Source organism: Dermacentor andersoni, chromosome 1 (assembly GCF_023375885.2).
Source record: "Dermacentor andersoni chromosome 1, qqDerAnde1_hic_scaffold, whole genome shotgun sequence".
NCBI lineage: Eukaryota > Metazoa > Arthropoda > Arachnida > Ixodida > Ixodidae > Dermacentor > Dermacentor andersoni.
The window spans coordinates 135,753,495-135,777,642 of NC_092814.1; the positions used below are offsets into that span (position 1 = coordinate 135,753,495).

The 24,148-nt window shown below is 47.6% G+C and overlaps 1 protein-coding gene and 1 pseudogene across 1 annotated transcript in view; both read left to right on the forward strand.

The window, feature by feature from the left end:
- LOC126543350 (synaptogenesis protein syg-2-like) overlaps positions 1-24,148 on the forward strand; it is a 961,852-nt gene that overhangs the window by 433,560 nt on the left and 504,144 nt on the right. The window contains exon 3 of the mRNA XM_055062075.1: positions 14,152-14,490. Within this exon, the coding sequence (XP_054918050.1) occupies positions 14,152-14,490 (339 nt within the window). The remainder of the gene's footprint in view (positions 1-14,151; positions 14,491-24,148) is intronic.
- LOC140215447 (uncharacterized) lies at positions 1,163-2,561 on the forward strand (annotated as a pseudogene).

Below are 24,148 nucleotides of genomic sequence, written 5' to 3' on the forward strand. Positions count from 1 at the left end.
AAGCGTCTGAGTTGTATTCTTGACGACTACGTGTCATATACATTTTTCGTGACTCTCTGTGACTCGCGATTCAAACTTTGTACCGATGGCTATATACTCAAAAGGCACTCTTAGTCTTTATTTCCCTAATGAGCTAACAAACTGGGCAAGTGTACAGCCAAGTAGGCGCACTTCTCCCTTTTAAGCTGAGAAGAATTCATTACATGTACTCTAAAGCACTTGGTCGATCGACTCTTTTCTTTTGGTAGTTGGTTTCGTTGCACAACGCTTGCGCTGATGTTGGTGCATGCTTTACAGGAGCTAGGTCCGATGAAGTGGACGCAGTGCCGAAAAGGAAGGAACTTGTTTCCTTTGTCAAAGAGCAAAGAGAGCAACCACAAACATCAGTAAATTCTATATAGAATGAAGCGAAAATTGTAAACTATCAAAACAAAAACTTTATAGCGATGTTCCATCTCTCTTAACAACTTTAGTCGGGTATAATATCGTCAGCGTATTTTTCAAAATTAACAGGCATACAGAGTACGCATCTAAGGTATAATAAACGGCAGCAAATGTAATTCAAACTGTTCAGTTTCATAAGCAATGTTGACTTTGGCATAATGACATAAACCAATGTAGGTGTAAAGACCATGGTGGAATATATGAACTATTAGAGTTTCTTTCTTGAAATGTATGATACGACAGCTATACAATGACCAAAGAGAAGCACGTCCGCTCCCGTCGGCGACCGCAGCGCCACCCCGTGCTTCTCATCGGCTCCTGCTATTATGCCAATTAACGCACTGTTAATTTACAGTTACCGCGATATAAGTGGTACCAAAGTGTGCGCGAAGGTGCGGGGCATCGGCCGGTACCAGTTTTGACCAAGCGGCACGTGATTCTCTCGATTTACGAGGACTTTTCTCTGGTGCGGTGCGGACTTTTCGCTAAGCCTAACGTAGGCCTACCAAGAGTACGGCCACCGGTGGCGACAGGCGCGGCCGCTAGGCCTAACCTGGTGACAAGTGCGACCAAGATGGCGTCCAAAATGGAAGTTACTGGGAGACAACATGGCGTCAGCGCCGAGCATCGGCAGTCTCGGCGGGCGCACGCGCATTGAAGTTCACGGAGGGGACATTACACTAGAAGAAGCCGAAGGCTGGTGACGGCGGCTGAAGTCATGACGGCGGCTCGAGTAACGAAGGAAGAAGCCAAAGCAGACACCATCTGCACGAACGCGCAGTAAAACATCGTGTTCAGCACCCCGGATGAGAGGCGTGCCACGCTGTACTCTAAGGTCAAAGCCCTTAACATAGGAGGCAGGACATACGAAGTCAGCGCCTACCGAACGGCCTCAGACGGCACGGTCAAGGGAGTCATCCGAGGCATAGCCGTAGACGACACCCCGGAGGAGATAGCCGAAAACATCGTGAACCCGTGCAACCCCCTAGCGGTGGAGGCGCGCAGATTCGGCAATACAACCACGGTGATAGTACTCTTCGCAGGACAGAAAGTACCGAACTACGTCAACTATGGCTCGATATTAGTCAGGTGCGGGCTTTACCGCAAGCACTTTCACGTGTGCAGGCAATGCGGCAAGGTCGGCCATAGAAGAGACGTATGCCCGAGTCCCAACACCAGAGTGTGCTTCGGCTGCTGAATCGTGAACCCCAGCGAGGATCACAAACGCGAATGCAAGCCCAAGTGCAAGCTCTGCGGGGGACAGCATCCAACGGGCGAGAGGGAATGTAAAAACAAGTACACAATGCCGTACGTGGTCAAAAAACGGCGATGGGAACGCAAGATGGAAGCCATGCAGCAACAACCGGATCCGGAAAGCTTTTCGCCGCTGCGAGCGCCGTCTGCCGAGAGACCCCCGCGGGGAATCGAGGCAGCGCGACAGCAGCCGCAAGAGGGACAACAGCAAGGGAGGCAGGAGCGCCAGCCGCCACAGGCCGTCGCAGTCGAGGGAGAGAGTCGCCTGGGCCGACGCAGTCAAGGCAAACATGGTAGAGAAGAGCCAACCACCGGCGCAAAACGCCGCGAAGAAGATCCAAGAAGAGAACGGGGTGGTGAAAGCCCTGAGAGACGATAACGAGAAGCTAAAGCGGAGAATCGCCGAACAGGACGCAACCATCAAGAAAATCAACGAGAAGCTAACGACATTAATTGCGATGCAGCAATTAACGAGGAAACACGAAGAGATAACCGAGGACGAACCAGAGGTCGAGGTGGACCCGAGAGCCACGAAAGCGGCGGGACCGGCTCCCAAGAGGAGAGCCATAGAGGGCGCCAAGGAATGAAAGATAATGGAGAGAATCGAAAAACAGGACGACAGACTCAACCGTCTTGAGGCGACCAGCAAGGTAACCAATGAACGCCTCACTGCGCTCCCACAAACGGTACAGCAGATGACAACGAACATACAGAGCACGATCCAGAACATGATGGCGCAGATGCAAGCACAGCTGCAGACGCAGATACAGGCACAAATACAAGGTATTGAAGCACAGATCATCGCCAAACTGCAGCAATCATGGACGGGACAGCACGTACAGCAGCATCCACACGGCCAGTGAGAGACCTCTTGGTCTGGCACTGGAACTGCAATGGCTTTACCGGCAAGAGAGCGGTGCTGCAGCAACACTTGCAGCAACTAACGAGGAAACCAGACGTCATAATGATTCAAGAAACACACAGCAAAGAGACGCCGAGACTACCGGGCTACCGGTCGCACGACAGCCCGCCGAGCAAAAGGGACACGTCCAAGGGCAAGGGCAGAGGGGTCTGCACCTTTGTTAGAAAAGGGATCAGCTTCCTGGAACACGAATTGATCGGCAGAAGCGCCATCGAACACTGCACGGTGGAAGTAATCACGGGCAAGAAGAGGAAGGAGAGCACTTTCCTGGTGAACGTCTACAGCAATCCGTCCCACCGACAACAGAAGTTCAAGGCACTATTCCACAAGGCGAGTTCAGTCGCGGGGAGCAATACGCTCGTAGTGTGCGGAGACTTTAACGCTCCGAGCCAAGACTGGGGCTACCACAGAACGACGGTCAAGGGGAGAGAGCTGATGCAAGACGCCACCGACGTGGGACTGAACCTAATCACGGATCCGGCCTTTCCCACCAGGATCGGCAATCGGTTGCGAGAGACACTACTCCGGACCTTACCTTCGTCAAAACCGACGGAGCATCGAGAGAAGCGAAATGGAGAAACACTGGCCAAGGGCTGGGCAGCGATCACTACATCGTGGAGGTCGTCGTACCACTCGAAGGCCAAGGCAACACCGGCATAAGGAAGCATCGCATTACCGACTGGGACACCTTTCGATAGGCGCTACCTGCGGAGCAACTCGACATTACGGACATCGAGCAATGGGCGGCCAACGTCGTTGAGACGACGGAAGGAGCCACCAAAGAGCTGGAGACGGACGAACGGATAGACAAGATGGACACTCGGCTGGCCCACCTGATAGAAGCCAAGCAGTCCATAAAGGCGAGGTGGCAGAAGCGACGAACCAACCGAAGTCTAAGGAAGAAGATCGCCGAGCTCAACAGGCAGATCGAGGTCCACTGCAGGGTGCTATGCACCCAACAGTGGAACGTGGCCTGCAGCGAAGCCGACGGACAGATGCACAAAGGCAAGACGTGGAACATGCTGCGGCACCTCCTCGACGAAACCAAGACTAAGGGCCACGAACACAACAACCTGACCAGGATCCTACACAAGGCAATCTGCGAACACGGGGAGGACGAGGTCAAGCGGCGCTTGCACGCCAAGTACCTACCGACCACCCCCACGGAAAGACACCTGGATTACCAAGGCCACGAAAACGAGACGCTAGATCGAGACATCCAGACGTGAAAAGTCAGAGTTGCCCTGCAGGATGTCAATGGCAGGTCCACCGCGAGTCCCGATCGAGTGACTAACAGAGCACTGAAGAACTTCAACAAAGCGGCCATCGAAACGCTCACGAACTTCTACGACAAGTGCTGGCAAGAAGGAAGGCTGCCCAAGCAATGGAAAGCAGCCAAGACGATCCTCATCCCCAAGCCTGGCAGGCCGCCCAACATAGAGAACCTCAGGCCGATCTCGCTCACTTCGTGCGTGGGAAAAGTCCTCGAGCACGTTCTCATGAACAGGTGGCAGCGTTGCCTGGAAGAATCGGAGCTTTACCCAAATTCCATCATCGGGTTTCGGAACAAGCTCGGGACGCAAGACGCCATGATCTTACTGAAGAACGAGATCATCGACGATACGACGGGCACCAAGGACAACGGAGCCATACTCGGGCTGGACTTGCAGAGCGCCTTCGATAAAGTGAGGCACTCGGCTATCCTGACCCAAGTACCCAGGCTAAACATGAACAGGAGGACATACCAGTACATCAAAGACTTCCTGACGGAACGGACCACCGAAATCTGCGCGGGAGACCTGCAGCTCGAAGAGAAGAAGCTGGGCAGCGTCGGAACTCGGCAGGGCTCGGTGATCTCCCCGCTACTCTTCAACCTCGTTATGATCAGGGTGGCCAACCGGCTAGAAAGAGTAGCGGGAGTCCGGCACACCATCTACGCCGACGACGTTACGCTATGGGTACCGGGAGGAAGCGACGGACACATCGAGACAACGCTGCAAGAAGCGGTCAACGCCATCGAGGAGCAGCTGGACGGGTCTGGACTCGTTTGCTCTCCGGCCAAGTCAAAACTGCTGGTGATTCCAGCAACAGGAGCGGGCAGGAAAAGAAAGAATATGGAAGTCAAGTGCGAACGTCCCAAGATCACGGTCAAGACGGCGGGAGGACAAGTAATACCGGAGGTCGAGAAGATTCGAGTGCTCGGGCTGCTCAACCAGCGAAACCAAGTCAATGGTGAAACGGTCAACAAGCTCGCGGGCGAAGCGGCCGCGGCAATGAAACTCATCAAGAAGGAGGAGAACCTGACTAGGCTCGTACAATCCTTCGCAGTTAGCCACATAACGTACGTGGCCGCCTTCCACAACTGTAGGCCGAGCGAACGTAACAAGATAGACGCCACCATACGCAAGGCATATAAGGCGGCACTCGGTCTCCTCGGAAGCACGAGCACCGAAAAATTCATGGCGCTGGGAGTCCACAACACGCTGGAGGAAATAGCCGAAGCACAGAGAACGACGCAACTCGAGCGCCTCTCTGAAACGAGAACCGGAAGAGAGATCCTGCGGGACCTTGGCCTCGAGCCGAGGGAAGGCAAGCAGCAGAAAGACGTACCTATACCGGATAGCATCAACAGAAAGCTCAGGGTCTGTCCAATCCCGAGGAACGTGAACCCCGAGCACAACAAGGAGCGGAGGTTGGCGAGGGCCAGGGCTCTCGTGGACCTCCACGCCAGAGAAGAAGGCGCCATCTACGTGGACGCGGCGGAGTATCGAGGGAGCAGCGACGCAGACGCGGACGTGGTTGTCGGGGAATCGACGGGTGCAACGAAGACTGCGGCGAGCGTCCGGACTCGAGAAGCGCACCGGGCGGAGGAGGTGGCCATCGCCTTGGCCGTCTCCGACCCCGGATGCACTACAGTGTTGTGTGACTCTAGAACGGCAGTGAAGAACAACGCCTAGGGTAGGGTATGTAGTGAGGCCACGCGCATACTGCTCAAGGCCGAAGACATCGGACGCAGAAGTGCTGTGGTGATCAAGTGGTTTCCGGCCTACATGGGCAGTGACGTGTCGGAACGCGGGAACGTGAATCACAATGAGACGGCCAACTCGGCCGCGCGAGGACTAACCAACTGCGCAGCTGCAAGCACGGCCGACTCGGAGTGTTGGTCGCGCTACAGTGCCAAGGACAAGATGACCACCTTCAACAAAATAGTGAAGTAGTACAGACTAAACAGACAGACTATGCCGCCACCTCACCCGGGGCTTAACCGGAAGGAGGCAGTGTTATACAGACAGTTACAGACTATATGCCCCTGCTCACCACGGTGCTAGCTAAGCACGTGTGTCCGAACGTGTACACGAGTGACGTGTGTAGACCTTGCGCGAAGGAGAGAGCCACCGCGGCTCACATCCTTTGGGACTGTAGCGTAAATCTGCGAGAAGCCAGCGAGAAGACGACGATCCCGCCGCAGCTAGAGGCTGCAACAAGGAGCTATGATCAAGAGGCACAACTCAAGGCCGTCCAGCAGGTCTCGTCAGCTCTAGAGAGGCAGCGACCGCGCGAAACCGAGGAGAAGGGGGGCAGCACCCCAAGGAAGGGGGCGGTGGCCCTCTCGGACCCGCGGAAGTAGCGAGGGACCAAGACCTCGAGGAGTACAACGCACGAGACTGACGTAGCGGCCGCGTCGCGGTAAAAGCTTCTCCTCCCTGCGTGGAGAGAGCCTAACCGATTCTGCAGGCATTTTCAATAAAGTTGTTCTCTCTCTCTCTCTTTCAGCAAACATAGATTCTCACCTTCTTAATCAGTTAAATTAACTATTATATCGTATTATTATGCAGCTTCTGTAATTCATCAGTCAGGAAGATTCTCACCAATGCTTTGTCTTTTGCAATTATAAAGCAGTCTTCGGAGAGTTGACTCTTTGCACTACATCGCAGATCACTTCGTAGGCATGAGACAAATTCACCATTGGGCAGTTAAAAAAAGTGAAGGAGTCCGTAGTTCACTTGCCACAGTGGCTAGTGGCTATCGTGGTCTGCTGCTGAGCAAGATGTCGTGGGTTTGATCCCGCCGTATAAACAAAAAAAGTATCATATGCCCCATATCTAATAAACCCTTATAGACGTATAGAGGTCCCACTATATAAACCAGTACATTACCCTGTATGATACGGGGACACACTTGCTATAATATATGGGAACATACGGGTTTTTATGTGGGACTCCCATACCTTCATGCAAGATAATTGGATATGGGTATCGTGGTTTTTTTGTTTTTATAGGGCTGCTACAGTGGCCACACTTCCGATCAGGGCGAAATCTAGAAACTCTCGGCTCATGTATTTTGGATGCACGGCAAAGAGTTTCAGGTGGTCAATATCAACCTGAAGGCCTTCACTAAAGCATACCTCATAACAGGCTGACGTTTCGGAACGCTATACCTTTCATTAACGAAATGACCTCGTATTTAAATCAGGATGTGGAACCGAACCCGAACTTGAACCTGAACCCGTATCTGAACTGAATAGAATAATACTGGTTGCTGTTTCGGAAGAAAATGGTTCACACTTTTTCGGGTGACGTGGATTGTAAATATATTAGGCTACGGAAAACATGTTTCTTTCCACAGTCAGCCCATCCCGCGTACAGACTGCCATGCATTACAATATGGTTTCCATACGAAAGTTAGGACATACGCTACATATACCATATAAACACGTGTAAGGGCTGCACTCGTGTAAGGGTCGCACTCCCAACTTCGCATGCCAAAATTTAGAATAAGAATTGCAACTTAGAAGCAAGTGCGTTCGGTACACTGATGCCGCGCGCTCGCATCAGCGTACTTTGGCACACCACTGCTAGACGCCGAGAGGTGTGGTTTGATCTCGGAGGCTCGGGGTGCGGCGACGACCGGCTGCTCCCTGTTCCTGCGTGGCAGGAATAGTGGCAAGGACAGCAGTGGCTTTGAAAGCGAACACGAGTAGCCAAGTGCACGGCGTGCACGAATGAAGGAATGCATTCACTATGAAAAGGATAGCATTCCTATTTGTGGTGGTATATGATCACGGAGGATCACGGAGGATACTTGTAGTCCAAAAAATTAGACAAAATGGGCCAGTCCTGTGTAAGGCCCGTACGTCATCAATATCGCGAAAAAAGGGCCGCCCTTACTCGAGTCTATACGGTATGTCATAAGCTGCGGGCAGTTAGGCTGAAACGCTTGCAGTTCATAGATCGGCTGTACTGGCTTGGCTCCACATCAGAAACGTTTGTAGATCGCCTGCAAAGACTACCGATTGTGTTAAAATTTGTGGTCCGGTCGTTAACTCGGGTAACTGAAACACCAGCCGTAAAAATTAAAGAAACTCGTCATGGGTTACCATAAAAACTCTTTACGCACGCGCAACAGGAGATAGGCATTTTATCATTTACTTCTTGGGCGTTGTCTCTATCTATTCACTTACATTTTGATCCACAAGAATGTTCAATGACGCTTTTAACGTTCGTCTCGGGGCATTATGCGCAAGGGCTGAAGTTCCAAGCATGTGCGCTGTGGGGGAGCAGGCAGCAAGTGCCTTAATGTTGCCGCACAGATGTATAGCATACCTCTGACGAACACGCTTGCTCTGTTCTCTTCATGTATTACCAGCGTCTTAAGTTTCAGTAAATAAGCTGCTAAAAGAAATACATCAATTGTGTTTAGTGCAGGATGGGCGCGCGGCATAACAATGAGGCGAGTTGTGCGTTGTTCATGCTGCCAAGCGAACACTGCATCTCTGAATTCAAGGTTGCTTTCCAGGCTGTAAGGAAGTTCAGTACTTTCGTGGATTTACTATACACATGAGTGTGCATGCGAGAGCGCAGAGAGCATGCACATGGCTGAAGCGCATCTATAAAGGACTTGCACACTCGTTCTTTGAAAAAATCATTTTCTGGTTGAGATGTAGCATTGTGTGATATGTACAATGCCTTGTTTCAAGCATAGGCAATGCTTTTTGTACTGGGCTCGCCTAGCATTGTAAAACACCACATCGCGCTTGAGGTATGGTGAACTGTAATCTCAATAATTTATGGTGTATAGGGCTTTTCAAGGTAGAGACACACACACACACACACACACACACACACACACACACACACACACACACACACACACACACGCACGCACGCACACACACACACACACACACACACACACACACACACACACACACACACACACACACACACACACACACACACACACACACACACACACACACACACACACACACACGCGCACACACACACACACACACACACACACACACACACACACACACACACACACACACACACACACACATATATATATATATACGGGTAACTTTTGCTTTTTGCTTGTGCTAATGGATGACCTTCGCGACAAGCAACTGGATGCAACATGTCGGAGACAGAAGAGTTCCACGCCAGTCACTCCGCTGAACAGGTGGGATACACCCATTAAAAAAAGTAGCGTGCATCACAAAGGCCCACATGGACAAGAAACCAGATCAAACATGCATCTTAGTTCTGTAGAACCCACCTGAAGCCATTCTCGGAGCCTTCAACAAAAGTGATGTTTTTCTGGGCAAGGCCATGCACCAAAATGCGATTTATACTCAACGGGCATGTTTCGCAGCCTCCTATATTATTTAGTGCAGCCTAGAAAATTTTTAGCCGTAGCGGCTTCCAAGAAAGTTGAAGAACCGAAAATCTGTCTGTCTTGCGCTTGTTTCAGCATGAACTAGTAAATCCCCAGCCATTTCCTACTGGTATTTGCGGTGCGGAGACATTCCGCCTTCGTCTCGGCTCATGGCTGCACAGAGCCGGCATATGACGTTGAAGAGAGAGGCGGAAATATGGGCAAGGGCACATGCGCGTGTGACTGGCATGACCAGCGGCGAGGTTTAGTATTTTTTTTTGTGTGTCTTGCCCTGCAGCCTTGATGTTCTCGTGCAGCTGTCAGGAAACGCATCACGGCGTTAGGGAAGTGTACTGAGTGCTCTCAGCTCTTTTCTCTTATGATGTTTTGCGCAAGACCGGGGAGAGAAACTATTAAATCTGTTGCATTTATTTTTCGCGTCTCTTGTATCTTTCTCATACTTATAACTCCTTGGTTTACGACTACTCTAAGGAAACAGATCAGAGAGGATCTAGAATGTTGAAATGATGCAACTAGGCGTATTACGAAAAACTTAGTTTGCGAGATCTTTTTTTTTTTTTTGTTATTGATGGAGTCGGCACACTGACCGCACCAAAGCAGGTACGAAGATTGTATGGAACATTAAAAGAAGCGAAGCCCACGGCCTAGTCGTAATGCATATACACACTTAGGAAATGTATAATCTTGGCAACGGAGGCCAATAAAACCAGGGCCTGAGAGTGGCCCGAACACGGGCTTTGGACATAGTAACATAACATGAAGTTTCTTTTGAGTTACTTGTCACACTGTCTAGCCAATCGCCACGACGGCTGTCGCCACACAATGTGTACGCAGAACGTTCTCCACATCCACTCCTCCGCCTCCTGCTTCTTCTTCGTCCAATTATTATTATTATTATTATTATTATTATTATTATTATTATTATTATTATTATTAATGAAGCTCGAATGGAAGCAAGGTAAATAATGAACGCCCGCTAAGGTATTCACCGTCCGCCACGGCACATAGATAAATAAAGGAATAAATAACAAGCACGCACAACCAGACGCTTGCCTGCCCCTAAAAGAACCAAGCAGTTACGTGTAATGGCTGCCGCATGTAATTAGAGGCGCCAAAGTCTTGGCGCAGCCGCAGGCACGGCGATATAGATTGGACGCGCGCCCCTGACGATAAGGATTCTCGTAGATCATTACGTTTCCGCGTGCTAGTGCCACTGATAGAGACTGAGCACTTGCCGCTAAGGCACGTTCACTTAAACATCTGCTTAAAGTGTGCTGCTCAAGAGGGTAGCGGAGAGTGTAGCACACAGGAAACTCCCCGTAGGTTGCGAGCAGCCGCTATTCTCGTGGGGGAAACTTACTGTATAGGACGGCTTCTCACTTCCTTCTGATGATAGCGATACGCGAGGGTAATTGTTGCTATTCTAGCGATGCAGCGCTGCATACACTTTCACTAGCACTGGCGCACTGGCGGAAATTATACTAACTGCTTCGATGACCACATATTTGTTGTCGGCTTAGAGTTGCAGTACCGCCCTCCGGAGGTAAGAATGTTGCAACCAGTTGCCGTGCCCCATTTTAGGCCACTATGCGATCGCCATTTACAACACATAGGGATGTTGAGGCAGGTGTTTTGCCTGCGGAAAGCGCACCTTTGCTGTTGGCTTCGTGTTCTCGACCAGTGCTAAGCGTTGCTTGAACTGTCGTGAATTCTTATCATAAGAGGCGAATATATAAAATATCTCACATTCTCTTCTACCACGCTGAGGGAAATCGAAGAACACGCGTTTGTTGTCGTTGAGTGAATAAAAATAGTGCTGCCACTTTCGAAACAGCCATAACTTATTTAGAACAGTGAGGCAGAAGCAAAGAACGTTTTGCTATATTAAACAAGAAGGAGTTCATATCACCCACCAGCGCTTCGTCATTTATTTTGCATCAATTAAACCAGAGGCGTACGAACAAATATTGGTATCGATTCAATTAACCTGGCACTAAATTTATCGACTACTTCCATGCCAGTAATACCATGGAAATACCAACTTCTACAACATTCTCGTGTAAAGCCTGGTAAGTAAAAGCGCGGATAATCTGGGACTTTGAAGGCATTTTATGATCGAATGCGAAGTACTGACACTACCATTTATACATAGAAAATGCCTCCCCTGTATTGGCCAAAGTGCACTGCGACCGGAGGAATCGGGAGCTGCTTGCGTTTACCTTGCAGGCACCGAAGGCAGTGCTATTCATTCGGAGAGCGATTTATCTTTGTTGCACGACGCCTTACTCCCCGTGGACCTGCAAGTGACTGCAAATACATATCTATAGGAAAGTAGCTCCATGCAAGGGGATTTCACTTGCGTATTCTAGCACTTCTTATGGAGCTGATGCTGCAGGTGTTTTGCTTTCTTTGTTTGTTTTGTTTTGTTCTTGTTTTTGTCAGCTCGCGATGTTTACTTCAGACGGGCTGCTCACACTTCAGGTGCATGTGCTGCGAGAGTAGTTTTTTTTTTTCGTGGCAGGTGATATCAGTGAGCTTGTTCGTGTATTATTTCGAACCACAGATAAGCATGAAAAGCACAGCAGCCACAACGCAGTGGACGTGTCGATCCACAAAAGATAATTTTGGTCTGACGCATTAAAAAAAAAAAAAAAGGAATGCAGCCACGCGAATGTTTACTAAAATTTACTTTTAGCCAGTGCGAGCTCCTGGCAACGGCTGCATTTTTTTTTACATTTCCACGCTCCATTATCACTGTGTGACGCGGATCGGCTACTGTTGCTTCAGACAGATAGGATGTGCGTGGAAAGTGTAAATGTGCCGCGTCATGCGCGTTTCAATTAATAACCTAAGCTGGGGTAGCAAGATGCAGACGGGGAATTGTTGTCCATGGCCTAACGCTATTTCATTCAGGCTCTGCAGCGCGTTGACTAAACTTAGAGAAGACAAAAAGTATGGCAAGAGATAGAAAACAATGTTCGATGGCGGTTCCGCCACTGGCGCTGTAATATACAAGAAGAAGCGGAACCTTTGATGTGCGGCTGACGCTTTCACCTAGAAGAGACGATTCCGCTACGCTGAAAGGAAAGATGACTTCCCTAGGGAACAGCAAGCGACGTGTTTTTCTGTTTCATGCAGCGAATACCTGAGTATAAAATCTAAAACAGCACAGACGGCAGAGCGGGAAAGAGATCTGGCGCAAAATAGAAACCGCTATTCGAGCTCCTGGTATTAAAAATTCCGATCGCTGATGTTTTGCATTCTCTCGGTATGTTTTTTCTCTTAGTTTTTAAAAAACGTTCGCCTCTCTCGCGCGTTTCACGCTTGCGACCACATCAAGGACAGTCACTATGATTCTTTCGAATGATCTGGAGATTTCTTTAAATGTACACTGACGAGGAAACCTTCAGAATTTTTATGATACAGAGCTTCATTTTATTGAACTATGCAATGAGGCAAGGAAGGCTTTCTGCGTGCGTGAAAAGGCACACACTATGCAAAGGTTCAGCACGTGCCCAAATATGGGCTTTCTATGCAGGATTCAGGAACCAATGATTAACATTCGCCCTTTTTTTTCTACTATACGCGTTTAACAAATACTATGCGTTCTATGAAGAAAAGATTAATACAAACTTTGATATGATATGATATGATATGATATAATATGATATCGTATGATATGATATGATATGATTTGATATGATATGATATACAGACTTTGATACAGATATGATTTCGCTCACATCCTTCAGACAGTCGCTATGGTGTACTGAAGCCTGCTGTAGTGTAAATTGATTTCAACTACTTGACAGACGCTCAGATTGAAAATGTCAGGTGTCAATGCAGTCGTAAATGTTCCTCTACTGCTAAAAGAAGTTAACATGCGTTACCTTAGGGATTACGTCTAGTTATAGGATCAAACATATGAACAGTACTAGATACAGAGAGCGACCGTGTGTTCGAACTGAAAATTAGGCTTTATGACATCAGTTTACTATAAATCGTTCCATATCAACTAGATTCTCCCTGGAGAGGCCTGCACTCTAGATCTCTCTCAAAATATCCCGATCTCATTTGCAATTGAACCAAAGTTGTTTTGGTGTCACGCAGATCCTAGAGTTGATTGTTTACGAAACTCTTACCGCTCTAAACTGCGTAGTTCGTTCACTCGTGCCAGGCCCCGCAATCGCAGCACACTGTCATTGTTGTAGCACGCTGTCGTTGCGGCCACATAGTAGAGCAAGCTTACTCGTGGCGATCGGCCCAACGTCAAATGAGAAATTGCGCGAGCAATGCGTGCGTGACTTTCGGCTGGTCTGTTTTTGCCTCACCGGTATGGTGGACGCACACGGATAAGATTACGATGCTCGACGCGGTAGCTCCTGAGACCAGAATGTACATTTCTCAATATAAGAGCTTCTCAAGATCCCCGAGCCTGAATCAGCACATTTAAATGCTTGCTTAATGTTCACAACTTTAAGAACACGAGCCTGTATGCCACCTATTCTACTTTCAAATTCCGCGTTCTAAATGTCAACCCAAAGTAAGGTGAGGCAAAGAGAATGAGGTGGCCACGGGTCTAAAAGCCAAGAGAACAAATTCTTTTTTCGACCTAGGCGAGGTTCTCACGCTAGGCAAGGCTTAAGCCAAAGAATAACAATAATAAAAAAAAAACAATGCCTGTGTATCGACCACAATGAGAACCGTTTCTTTCTTTCTTTTTATATTTAAATTTCACATCTCTTTTCCTCCAGCTTATGGGAGGAAAAGACGTTGAGCGTTGCCACTGTTTAAAACGAATGTGTGCCTCTTTTTTAAGTGACCTCTTTGCACGTCTTCCTTTTTTGCAGACTCCCCAGAGGTAGTGCAGGCGCTTCGCGGTGAGATAGCGCGCCTTCCGTGCCGCACCGAGGTGGCGGCAGAGGCCGAGCCACCGCTGCTGCTGCAGTGGTACCGGGGCTCGCAGCTCATCTACAGCGTGGACAGCGAGAACGTGCCGCTCGTGCAGGCCAGGCACACGGTGCATAGCGGGGCACGCGAGGAACGTCGGCTCCACTTCTCCGTGGGACGGCGGCCGTACCGCCTATCTCTGGGACACGTGCAGCCCGAAGACGAGGATGTCTACTTCTGCCTCGTCTCGTTCCCCTCGGGCACGTCGATCAACGCATCTGTCAGTCTAGTCGTCGTCGGTGAGTGCTTTGGCACGTCGATCCCTAACGTTGCGGAAAACGTTTCTCGTTCGAGGCCTTTCTGGCTTTTATATTTTTCGGCTTGCGCCAGCTGCGCAAGTATGCAGACGACATTTCAAACGCACTTGCCGAGGCCTTTTCCTTAGTAGTTTGTCGCCCGCCGCCTGCTGGCTCGTGTCGTGCTGAAGCAACAGTTAGTGCTTGTTGGATCACCACGGCTCGGAGTCTTATTCGAGGGTTTGGGGGTGATTTCTGTCTTACTTTAGCAGGCTCTCACTTTGTGCAGACTGGCACTGAAGACAAGCGTTTAGTCATCTGATATCTCATGAGAAGCGAGCAGAGTAGCGACTTGGGCAATCTACTAAGTAAAGAAAGTCATAGACTACATTGCGCAAAAAAAAAGAAAAGAAAAGAAGAAGAAACGCTGAGGATGCGTGAGAAGTCGTTAGCAAATTCGCCAGACATCATGGTACTAGCTTCTTGTTAGTGCAAAAGCAGCTGGATTCTACGGAGCAAGTGGTATCTTTATTAGAGTGAAGAACTTTTGAAAAGTGTGCGCTAAATGGGAATGCTGCTGCAAATATTTAACGGAGTTTTGTGTAACTGCCGCATAGCACGCCGTATAGTTTCGAGCTGGCAGTAAATATTAGGTGCCTACAGTGTGAATAATGCAGCATAATGGTTATGTTAAAACATTTTCCTCCTTTACACTATACGCGTTGTAACTCTTGCAAGGTGCACATGTAAGCTGGTTGGGGAGTTTCCACGGCATAGGAACAGCGCGAAGGCTGGACAACAGCGCGGTGCCCTGAAGCTGTCGTCACGCCTTCGCACTGTTTCTTCGCTGTGATTGGAAGACTATTCTCCTTTGAGACTAAACTGTCAGTATTCCCTCATGATCTTCCCAAAGATGTTGGTTCTTCTTTAAAATTAAGATATTTTTCTTTAATGTTGCGCATGCATTTCAGAAGTTCAACCATTCTTGCTAAGCTGAAGCAACGAACCCTCACCACAACATCACACTAATATCAATCTTGTTCCCTTACATATTTGCCTTTACTCTCCTATGGAACGTTCGGATTTTGGACTTGTGAAGAACGTCTTATACAGTTTTAATTATCCAAAGCAATAACAAAGTAGTTTGCAAAAGACACGCAAGCAGCAATCGCACTGAACGTGTCGAGGTCAGCGCGGTCGTGTAAGCTCTCTTTGCTTATAACAGGACATAGGCGCTCCTCGTGGTATCTCCAGACGTATTGTTGCGTATTGTTGCTGTTATTTTTAGGTTTACGTGTACCAATGCCATATGGTCGCTGGCCAGAAGGACATTCGATGAACTTCCGAGCATTTCTTCAGTATTGCGCTTCGAGATTTATAGTGGACTTGTGCCAGTCGTTCCAGCTTTTTCCAATATACGCGCCATTCTGTGCGTCATTTGTTTTTGTAGTCGACAATCCTTAGAAGTAACGTTATTGATATCTGGATACAGCAGTATACTGGTGACCCCCCTCAATTGGAAGCGATGAACTTCAGGCTGAATGGCTACAAATGTTGAAGGGAGCCTTAGCGCTAGCTACGATTTTCGCTGCACGGATGATTGAATAACGAGGTTTAATGCGCCATAGGCGTTTTCTATGAGGGACGCAGTGGTAGATGTATCCGCCATATCTCGATTACGTGCTGTATCCTAATTAGCATCGAAATTCTATCCCCACCAGCGGCTGTTTCTTCATTGCGCCGCTATCTCGTTGCAGCCGCCGTAGTCGGGAGCCGAAACGGCGACGTAGTGCTCTATAGCCAACTTCGCTCTAAACGCTGAGCTATACTGCTGAAGGTTCAGTAGATCAGCACTGCACGGCATGCAAGCGAGTGCTGGCGAGGGATAGCACACAGGTTATGTAGCATCCCCACGGTTTTACTGTATCGTGGGAGTGAAGTGTTGACGCTATTCGATTCTGTTAAACACTAGATGTTTGTGGTCGTTTTAAACAGATCCTGTAACTGTAGAAGTTATCCATAAGGCACCGAAGCAGATAAGAAAATATTGAAAGGTATTTAAATTCATTGTTATATATCTTATGCTTTATTGTCATGAGCCAGCCTCAATGAAAACGCCAAACACTCAATATTATTAAGACCGTTGCTGCATGAAATAGAAAAAAAAAATAATATAACAAGAATTAAACTCAAAAGAGATACCTTGTACTTGGCCTTCATTAAGCTAACTAGAGGATTTCTCGCAGGGATCTTGAAGCCTTGAAGGTGCTTCTAAGTTTCTTGTCACAAGAAACACATTATTTCGGTCAGATTAAAGTTTTTTCATGTGTTGAGTTGATCTATCGGGAAATTCTTATTGAACGATCTTGCACTATACCACACACTAAAACACATCGTTGCCGGCCAAATTTCTGCAATAAAGAAAAATGTGTCTGCGCGCCACGTCTACATAACCTGGTTTCGCCTTCTTTTCATTTTGCATATCAACAATATTGTTTGTGGGCTTTTTTTTTTTTCTGGGGAAAGTGCGACGGAGAGTACACGTGGGTTCGTCCCCGTACCGTCCCACACGTATTATTGCGATATTTTCTGTTATGTAAGAAAAACAAGCAAGAAAATATATGCGTATACGTAAGAATTTTTATGCGCAAGAATTTATTGCCGCACTAGAATATGTTACAAGGGTGTCTTATAGACAAAAAAGAAAGAACGATCAGCGTCCACTCATAAAAGCAGAAAAAAATGATGGCGGTCTCGGTCATGCTGAGAGAAGCGAAGGCAATTTGGTGAATGCGAACGGCTAATTTCTCTATAGTTGCGTCACCCTCACGCCACTGGCAGGCGCGGAGGCGTGCATCCTGGAGTCGCCACGAACGTCACGCAGGCGTGAAGAGCTCGCGGACAATTTCAGCGCTCGCCTTGGCAGTTTCTCTCGCCCCGCGCCTCTCCCCCGCCTCTCTTCCGCATGTATTCTTGTTCTGTATTATTATTTTGCTTCCACGGTCTGCCGCTCGCAGAACTCAGGCAGAGCAGCGGCCGCTGAGATGTGTATGTAGGTCCCTTCGACCGGAATCGCGCTGTGGCGCCCTCTGGTGCTACTAATATATTTGTCACGCTCTGTTTGGATGAAGGAGCGTACGAAGTGGAGGAAAGAACGCTCGTTATTTATTGTCCTCTGAAGAGCTCTCCCAGGAGTGGACGGCAGCGACCAGGAGCCTAGAATGGGCTATGAGGCGATGGTGGGAACATCGAAGGGGCAACAAAGAGAAGCACGGTCTCCCTGCCACGCGACGCCTTTCTTTTTCAGTTATTCATGGTGTAGGTGTCAAAGAGGTGACAGCCAACTATGACACTCACATATATCTTCCTTCGGCGACTAGTGCCGAACTACAAAAAAAAAATCAAAATTTTTGCCGTTTGGTTACCGGTGAAGAGCTCAGGCAAAGGTCCAAGCGCCGACAGTGGTACTCTCGGTTGCGTTAAAGCACTTGACTGTTTCCGCAGTATGGCAGCCAATTTGCGCAGTTGTTGCAGCTAGACATATGGCTCTCGATAGAAACGTTGCTTCTCTTACGCGTCGATGTTTTCTTTCCGCGTCTGTCGCCACTGACTTCTCTGCGGCTGCCTTTTTGCTTTACGTTCCTCTTTCCTACCAATGACGCGTAGCACAACAGGAAGTGCTCTCTTGGTGCACCAACTAGAATCGGTGTTTTGTGTTCTCTCTCTTCTTCTAGGCGTCAACCACCATCCTCATGAGATGCCAGCTTTCTCCGAACGAAAGCTTCATTTCTTTTTGCATTTAAGAATTTTCAGTGTAAGAATTCCCGTTGTGTCATGCAAGGAAACTTGCACGAAAGGGCTTGCTTTGATGCAAGCTGAAAGAAAAGCTAAAAAAAAAAGAATATCCAGTGAGGCACACTCACTGTTTTCTTTTTAATTTCAAGATTGTTATTCTTTTAGCGAGATGTGTTGTGAGTTTGAAGTTATTTACATGCATGCAAAGCAAGAGATGTACAATATTCAGCAAATATGAAACATACGTAATCATAAAATAAAAGCACAGGAACATATGCTTTTACTTATGATTACGAAACTGTGCCCATGCACGATCCGCGCGATCGAAGCTAGGTGGTAAGTGGGAGAGAGATTAGGGCATCTCGGCAGCAGCGCCACCACCACGACCTAGTTAGTGGTCTCTACCACTCGAACGACGAGAAAAAAAAACAAGGTGTGGGACGCAGTTCGTCTACGGCCATCCCATAAATATCACGCACACACGACGTATCAATAACCGCAAATTTTGCTCGAAAACAATAACGGTAATAAAGACACAAACAAAAATTCAACTTGGTATACAATATTATAAAAAAGTGCTGTAATGTACACGATACCACGGGAAATTAAAGGGATGGCATACAGCTCCCATACAAAAGGGAGGCAGAATAATATTTGTACTTCGGAGTATATATATAGTATATACGTAACCGGGAAGAAGGGCGGCAAAGCGAGCTTCCGGATTTTTGTACGTCGACACCATATGAGGACAGCAGATAATAAGGCCAAGGAAAGCACCGGGAAATGTTTTTAATTGAATTGTAGAGGTGATAATGTAAAGAAAAATGAAAGTGGAAGAAGAACAACTTGCCTCCAGTAGGAGCCGAAGCTACAACCTTCGCATATATGCGTATATTTGTATATAGGGCCTTTATGTAGATAAAACACAACCTTTCGGAAATATGTCTTAACTAAGAACAGAGGCGCTCAAGCTGCGCTCAAGCTGCTCTCATCAAGCCGACCACTGCGCATCAGGTGCCGTCAATAATGGGACGCGTTTTCAGAGAGGAATGCATATAGAACGCAAACAGGGCACTGCCGCAAGTGCGACATACCGCAGTGATCCTGCGTACGGTAAACAGAAAGATGCATGTACATATTTTTCTTCTTGCGTTTATAGAACTGCTTTAAAGGCGCCAAACAAAAACCACCCAAGATATAAATGAAGACAAACATTTGAATATATCAAAAGCTTAAAAGCACCCTAAGAGTGATAGTAATTAATATAAAGTACACATTCCCCAATAACATTCATAGAAATTGTACTGGGGCGTTGTAACGTAAAGCTATTCCAAACTTTTCAATTCGAATTCTCCAATCAGCCCTCCGCGATTGGTCAAAAACTTTTTTGGACCACCCCACTTCACTTGTCTGTCACGTGACGTCACGGAAACCGCGATAGTTCCCCTTCTGATATGACGTGTACACACTGATTATGCATGATTTGACCAAACAAAAGAAAAATAGTTATTTCTGATTCGACGCGTTTACGCCGCTGGCCCTCCGCCATTGGTCAAAAGATTTCGGGCTGCACCCACTTCACCTGCCTGTTACACGACGTCACAAAACCACAAAAGCTTACCGCGTCAAAGTGACGTGTACTTGTTAAAGATGCATTAATATGCCGAACAAAACTGAATTTTCTTCTGAATAGCTGCAGGCTGCCCCCGTTCTGAAAGGAATAAAAGATGGTTGCCGCCGATCGCTTAGGCACTGGCTATTCGCGCGTGCCGGAGAGCTCGGTTTTTTTTGCGTATAATAAATCTTTTTGCATGGTCATGTAACGCTTTCGAGCACTTTCGGCACGTTTACGACATCGTTCTGCCAACTCTTCTTTGCTGTGGAGATCCGTTTTCGGGTCATTCTTAAGCTTCCGTTGCATGCCGCCGCGATTTTCGACCAGCCACGGCAAGCTAAGGAAGTGAAAGTGGACCATTCGCAGACGCTGACACTCCTTCCTCATCCGGTTATCGATTTTCAGTGCCGTGGCTCGGCCCCATCGAAACCCTCTCCACTTGAGCGTGCTCCTCTCCTCTTTTCAGCCAATTAGATTAGACAAGCCCCCCAGTGTAGGCAATGCTATTTGTTTTTCAAGCAAACAAAAGTGACTTCCTATGAACGAAGAGAGCGTTTGATTGGTGTGTTCAGACAACCCTGCCGGTGACCTCCCGATGCTTGGGTCGGCGGTTACGGAAATTTGACTTCAGGAGATCGGAATAAAATGATATTGGAATAGCTTTACGATATAGGGCCCCTGGAAGTAAAAATGTAGCATTTCACATATTGGCAGTGCAACGATGTAACAACAGTGTCGCGGCAGTGTAAAGCTATTCCAAACTATGCTATTCCAATTCTGCAGTCAGCCCTCCGCAATAGGTCAAAAACTTTATGGACCATCCTCACTTCGCCTGTCTGTCACGCGACTTCACAAAAAGCGCGATAACTGCCCATGTGATATGACGTGACGCACTAATGATGCGTGATTGGACGGAACAAAAGAAAAATAGTTATTTCTCATTCGATGCTTGTTCGCCATTAGTCTTCGGCTATTGGCGAAAAGTTTTCGGGCTGCACCCACTTGACCTGCCTGTCACGCAACGTCACAAAACCGCGAAAACTTGCCGCGTCAAAGTGACGTGTACGCGTTAAAGATGCATTAATATGCCGGACAAAACTGATTTTTATTTTCTGGATAGCCGCAGGCTGGGGGGGGCCCCTTTCCGAAAGGAATAAATGATAGCTCCCGCCAATCACTCAGGCACTGGCTCCTCGCACCTGCCGGAGAGCATGGGTTTATTTGCGTATAATAAAGCTTTGTTCGTGTGCGTGTAACCTTTTAGAACACTTTCGGCACGTTTACGATTTCGTTCTGCCAACTATTCTCTTGCTGAGAATCCGTTTTGACGGCATTCCTAACCTTCCGTTGCACGCCGCCGCGATTTTCGACCAGCCACCGCAAGCTAAGTAAGGCAAAGCGGACCAATTGTAGACGGCGGCACCACTCGCTTCATACGGTTATCTATCCTATGTCCGCTGGCTCGCCCCCATCGAAACCCTCTTCAATTGAGCGTGCTCCTCGCCTCCTGGCAGCCAATCACAAACAAAAAAAAAAAACGCTCAATCTAGACAATGTTAATCGTTTTGAAAGCAAGGAAAAGTGACCTCCTATAAACTAAGAGGGCGTATTATTGGGCTGGTGAGGGAACGCTGCGGGTTATCGCCCGATTCTTACGTCGGCGGTTACGCAAATTTGACGTCAGGAGACTGGAATAAAAACTGGGATAGTTTTACGTTATAGGGGCCCCAGCTGCGTGTTACATCGCGTAGCAACTACACTTTTGTTGTTGTTCTAAAGTTAAACAGGTTACATTTTCTTTACTTTCGTTGACAGCGAACAAGAGTCTTATAACCCTTACACACGGGCTAACTAAAGTAATTTGAAGTAAACTCCTGCTCTTTAGCTGGAGGACTTCTTACCAAGAGAAGTTTCGTGGCTTGCACAAGGTGCGGCAAGGTCTCCTTAATATGTTTTCAGTGAGCGACTCTGCAAAATACGTGGCGCTGCCTCTTCGAACTGAAAGGTACAAAACATTGAATAATAACGAATCAGCTCAATGCAAAGCAACAGAAGAATAAAGGATGAACAAATTTTAGTCTAGTCGTGGGATTAAGTCGTTTTGAGATTATGGTCCCGAACGCCTTTCACTTGATCAGGAATTGCGCCTCTCTAAGGTTGGCGTCTCTCGGACGCCAACAGCGCGCAGTCAGCTTTGCTACAAAGGCTCACTCGGCTCAACAGCGGAGTGAGGACACCGTTCTGCACAGTTGGTTCTATGTTCTGGTACCGGAATGTGCGTTGTGCGAAGGGCCACTATAGAAATTACGATGCTGGTGTGAACGTACAATACCGTATAGCTAAACGGTACGCGGTGCTTCCATACCCTCTCAAAACTAAATCTACGCCAACCACCTTGCCCGTGCAGCTTGGATGTGGACGAAGCCATAGAGTCACGAGGCTGCCAAAGCCCAATACGACGCTATGAAGGCGACTATTGTGGAAAGGACTACCATTGTTCGTAGGACCTCGCTGCAATAAACGCTCACTAAAACACAAATTGTGTCACCCTTAAGTACAAAACGTGTTTTCCAAGTAGTAAACTTCAACAAGGCACAGTCATGTTTCACTAAGTTCTCTGCTGCTAAAGCACTGCGCACGAGGTTGCCTCTTTATGTCCCAAAAGGAGTTCGCATGTCTTTCTTTCCGCAAAGGAGGCTTACCAAAAACAAGATTCTGCTTTGTCATGTGTCACTCTGCGTGAACGACTTGCCGGTAGATGACCCCTAGTCCAAAAACCTTTGGAGTGCCCCTGTGTCAGGGATGTTAAGTTTATGAATCAGATAGGATTCACGAAGTTTGGAACTGTAGTTGGTGCAGAATTCACATTCATGTATCATAACCTTGATGTTGTTAAAGGGGGGCCTTGGGATGTTTAAATGTTTGAGAGTGGAAGGTGTAGTAGAAATTTCGATTTTCCTGAACGACGCTTCTTTCCATGCGGAGTAGTAGGGCCGATATTTTTCTCTTCAGGGCAACGACTTTACGCTTCTTTCATTAAAACGCCTTCGGAGACGTATGCCAATCTGAGCAGCAGACATGTCAACGACGGTGAAACTGTATAAGCGAGTTCTTACATCCTTCGTATTGTGGGTCTGTTTGCTGGCTGTTCCTAGAGGTGATTCATCACCGACGAAATCTGCGCGATTTCACTGATTCCCTAGTCATAGGGCTGCTTCGTGGTTGCCATGCAGGCTGCGTCTCTGGATTACGCCGTTAGCCATACATATCAATGAAACCGTAACTAGGCTGGCTTCAGAAGCAGCAATTCAAGTGGGAGGCAAGGCACCAAGGCCACCAGTAGGTAAGCTCTCCCAAGTAACAAAGGACCTCATAACGAAACGACAGAGAATGAAAGTGTCCAAGTCAAGAGCAGAGATAGAATTCGCGGAACTGTCAAAACTAATCAACAAAGACAAAATGAGGGATATTCGAAATTATAACGTGAGAAAGGCTGAGGAAGCAGTAAAAAATGGACGCAGCCTGAAATCAGTGAGAAGGCAACTTGGCACCGGACAAACTAAGATGTATGCACTGATAGATAAGCAAGGTAATATCATTAGCAATCTCAAAGATATAGTAAAAGCAGCGGAAGAATTTTATGCTGACTTGTGCAGTACCCAAAGCAGCCACGATACCTCCATTCGAAGTAGTAATGAACAGGTTACAGAGGCTCCTTCTATAACTAGCCTTAAAGTTAGAAGATTGCAAGACATGAAAAGGGAAAAAGCGGCAGGAGAAGATGGACTACTAGTCTATTTAACCAAAGATGGTGGAGACATAATGCTTGAAAAACTTGCGGCCCTTATACGAACCGTCTATAGACTACAAGCGTCCCAGAGAACTGGAAGAATGCCAACATTGTACTAATCCAGAAAAAGGGAGACGTTAAAGAATTGAAAAATCATAGGCCCATTAGCTTACTTCCAGTATTATATAAAATATTCACGAAGATAATTTCCAATAGAATAAGGGCAACACTCGACTTTAGTGAACCAAGGGAACAGGCATGGTTCAGGAAGGGATACTCTACAATGGATCACACGCATGTCATCAATCAGGTAATTGAGGAATCCGCAGAGTGCAATCAGCCTCCTTACATGGCTTTCACAGATTACGAAAAGGCATTTGATTCAGTAGAGATACCACCAGTCATACAGGGATTACGTAATGAAGGAGTGCTGGACGCTTACTTAAATATCTTGGAAGATA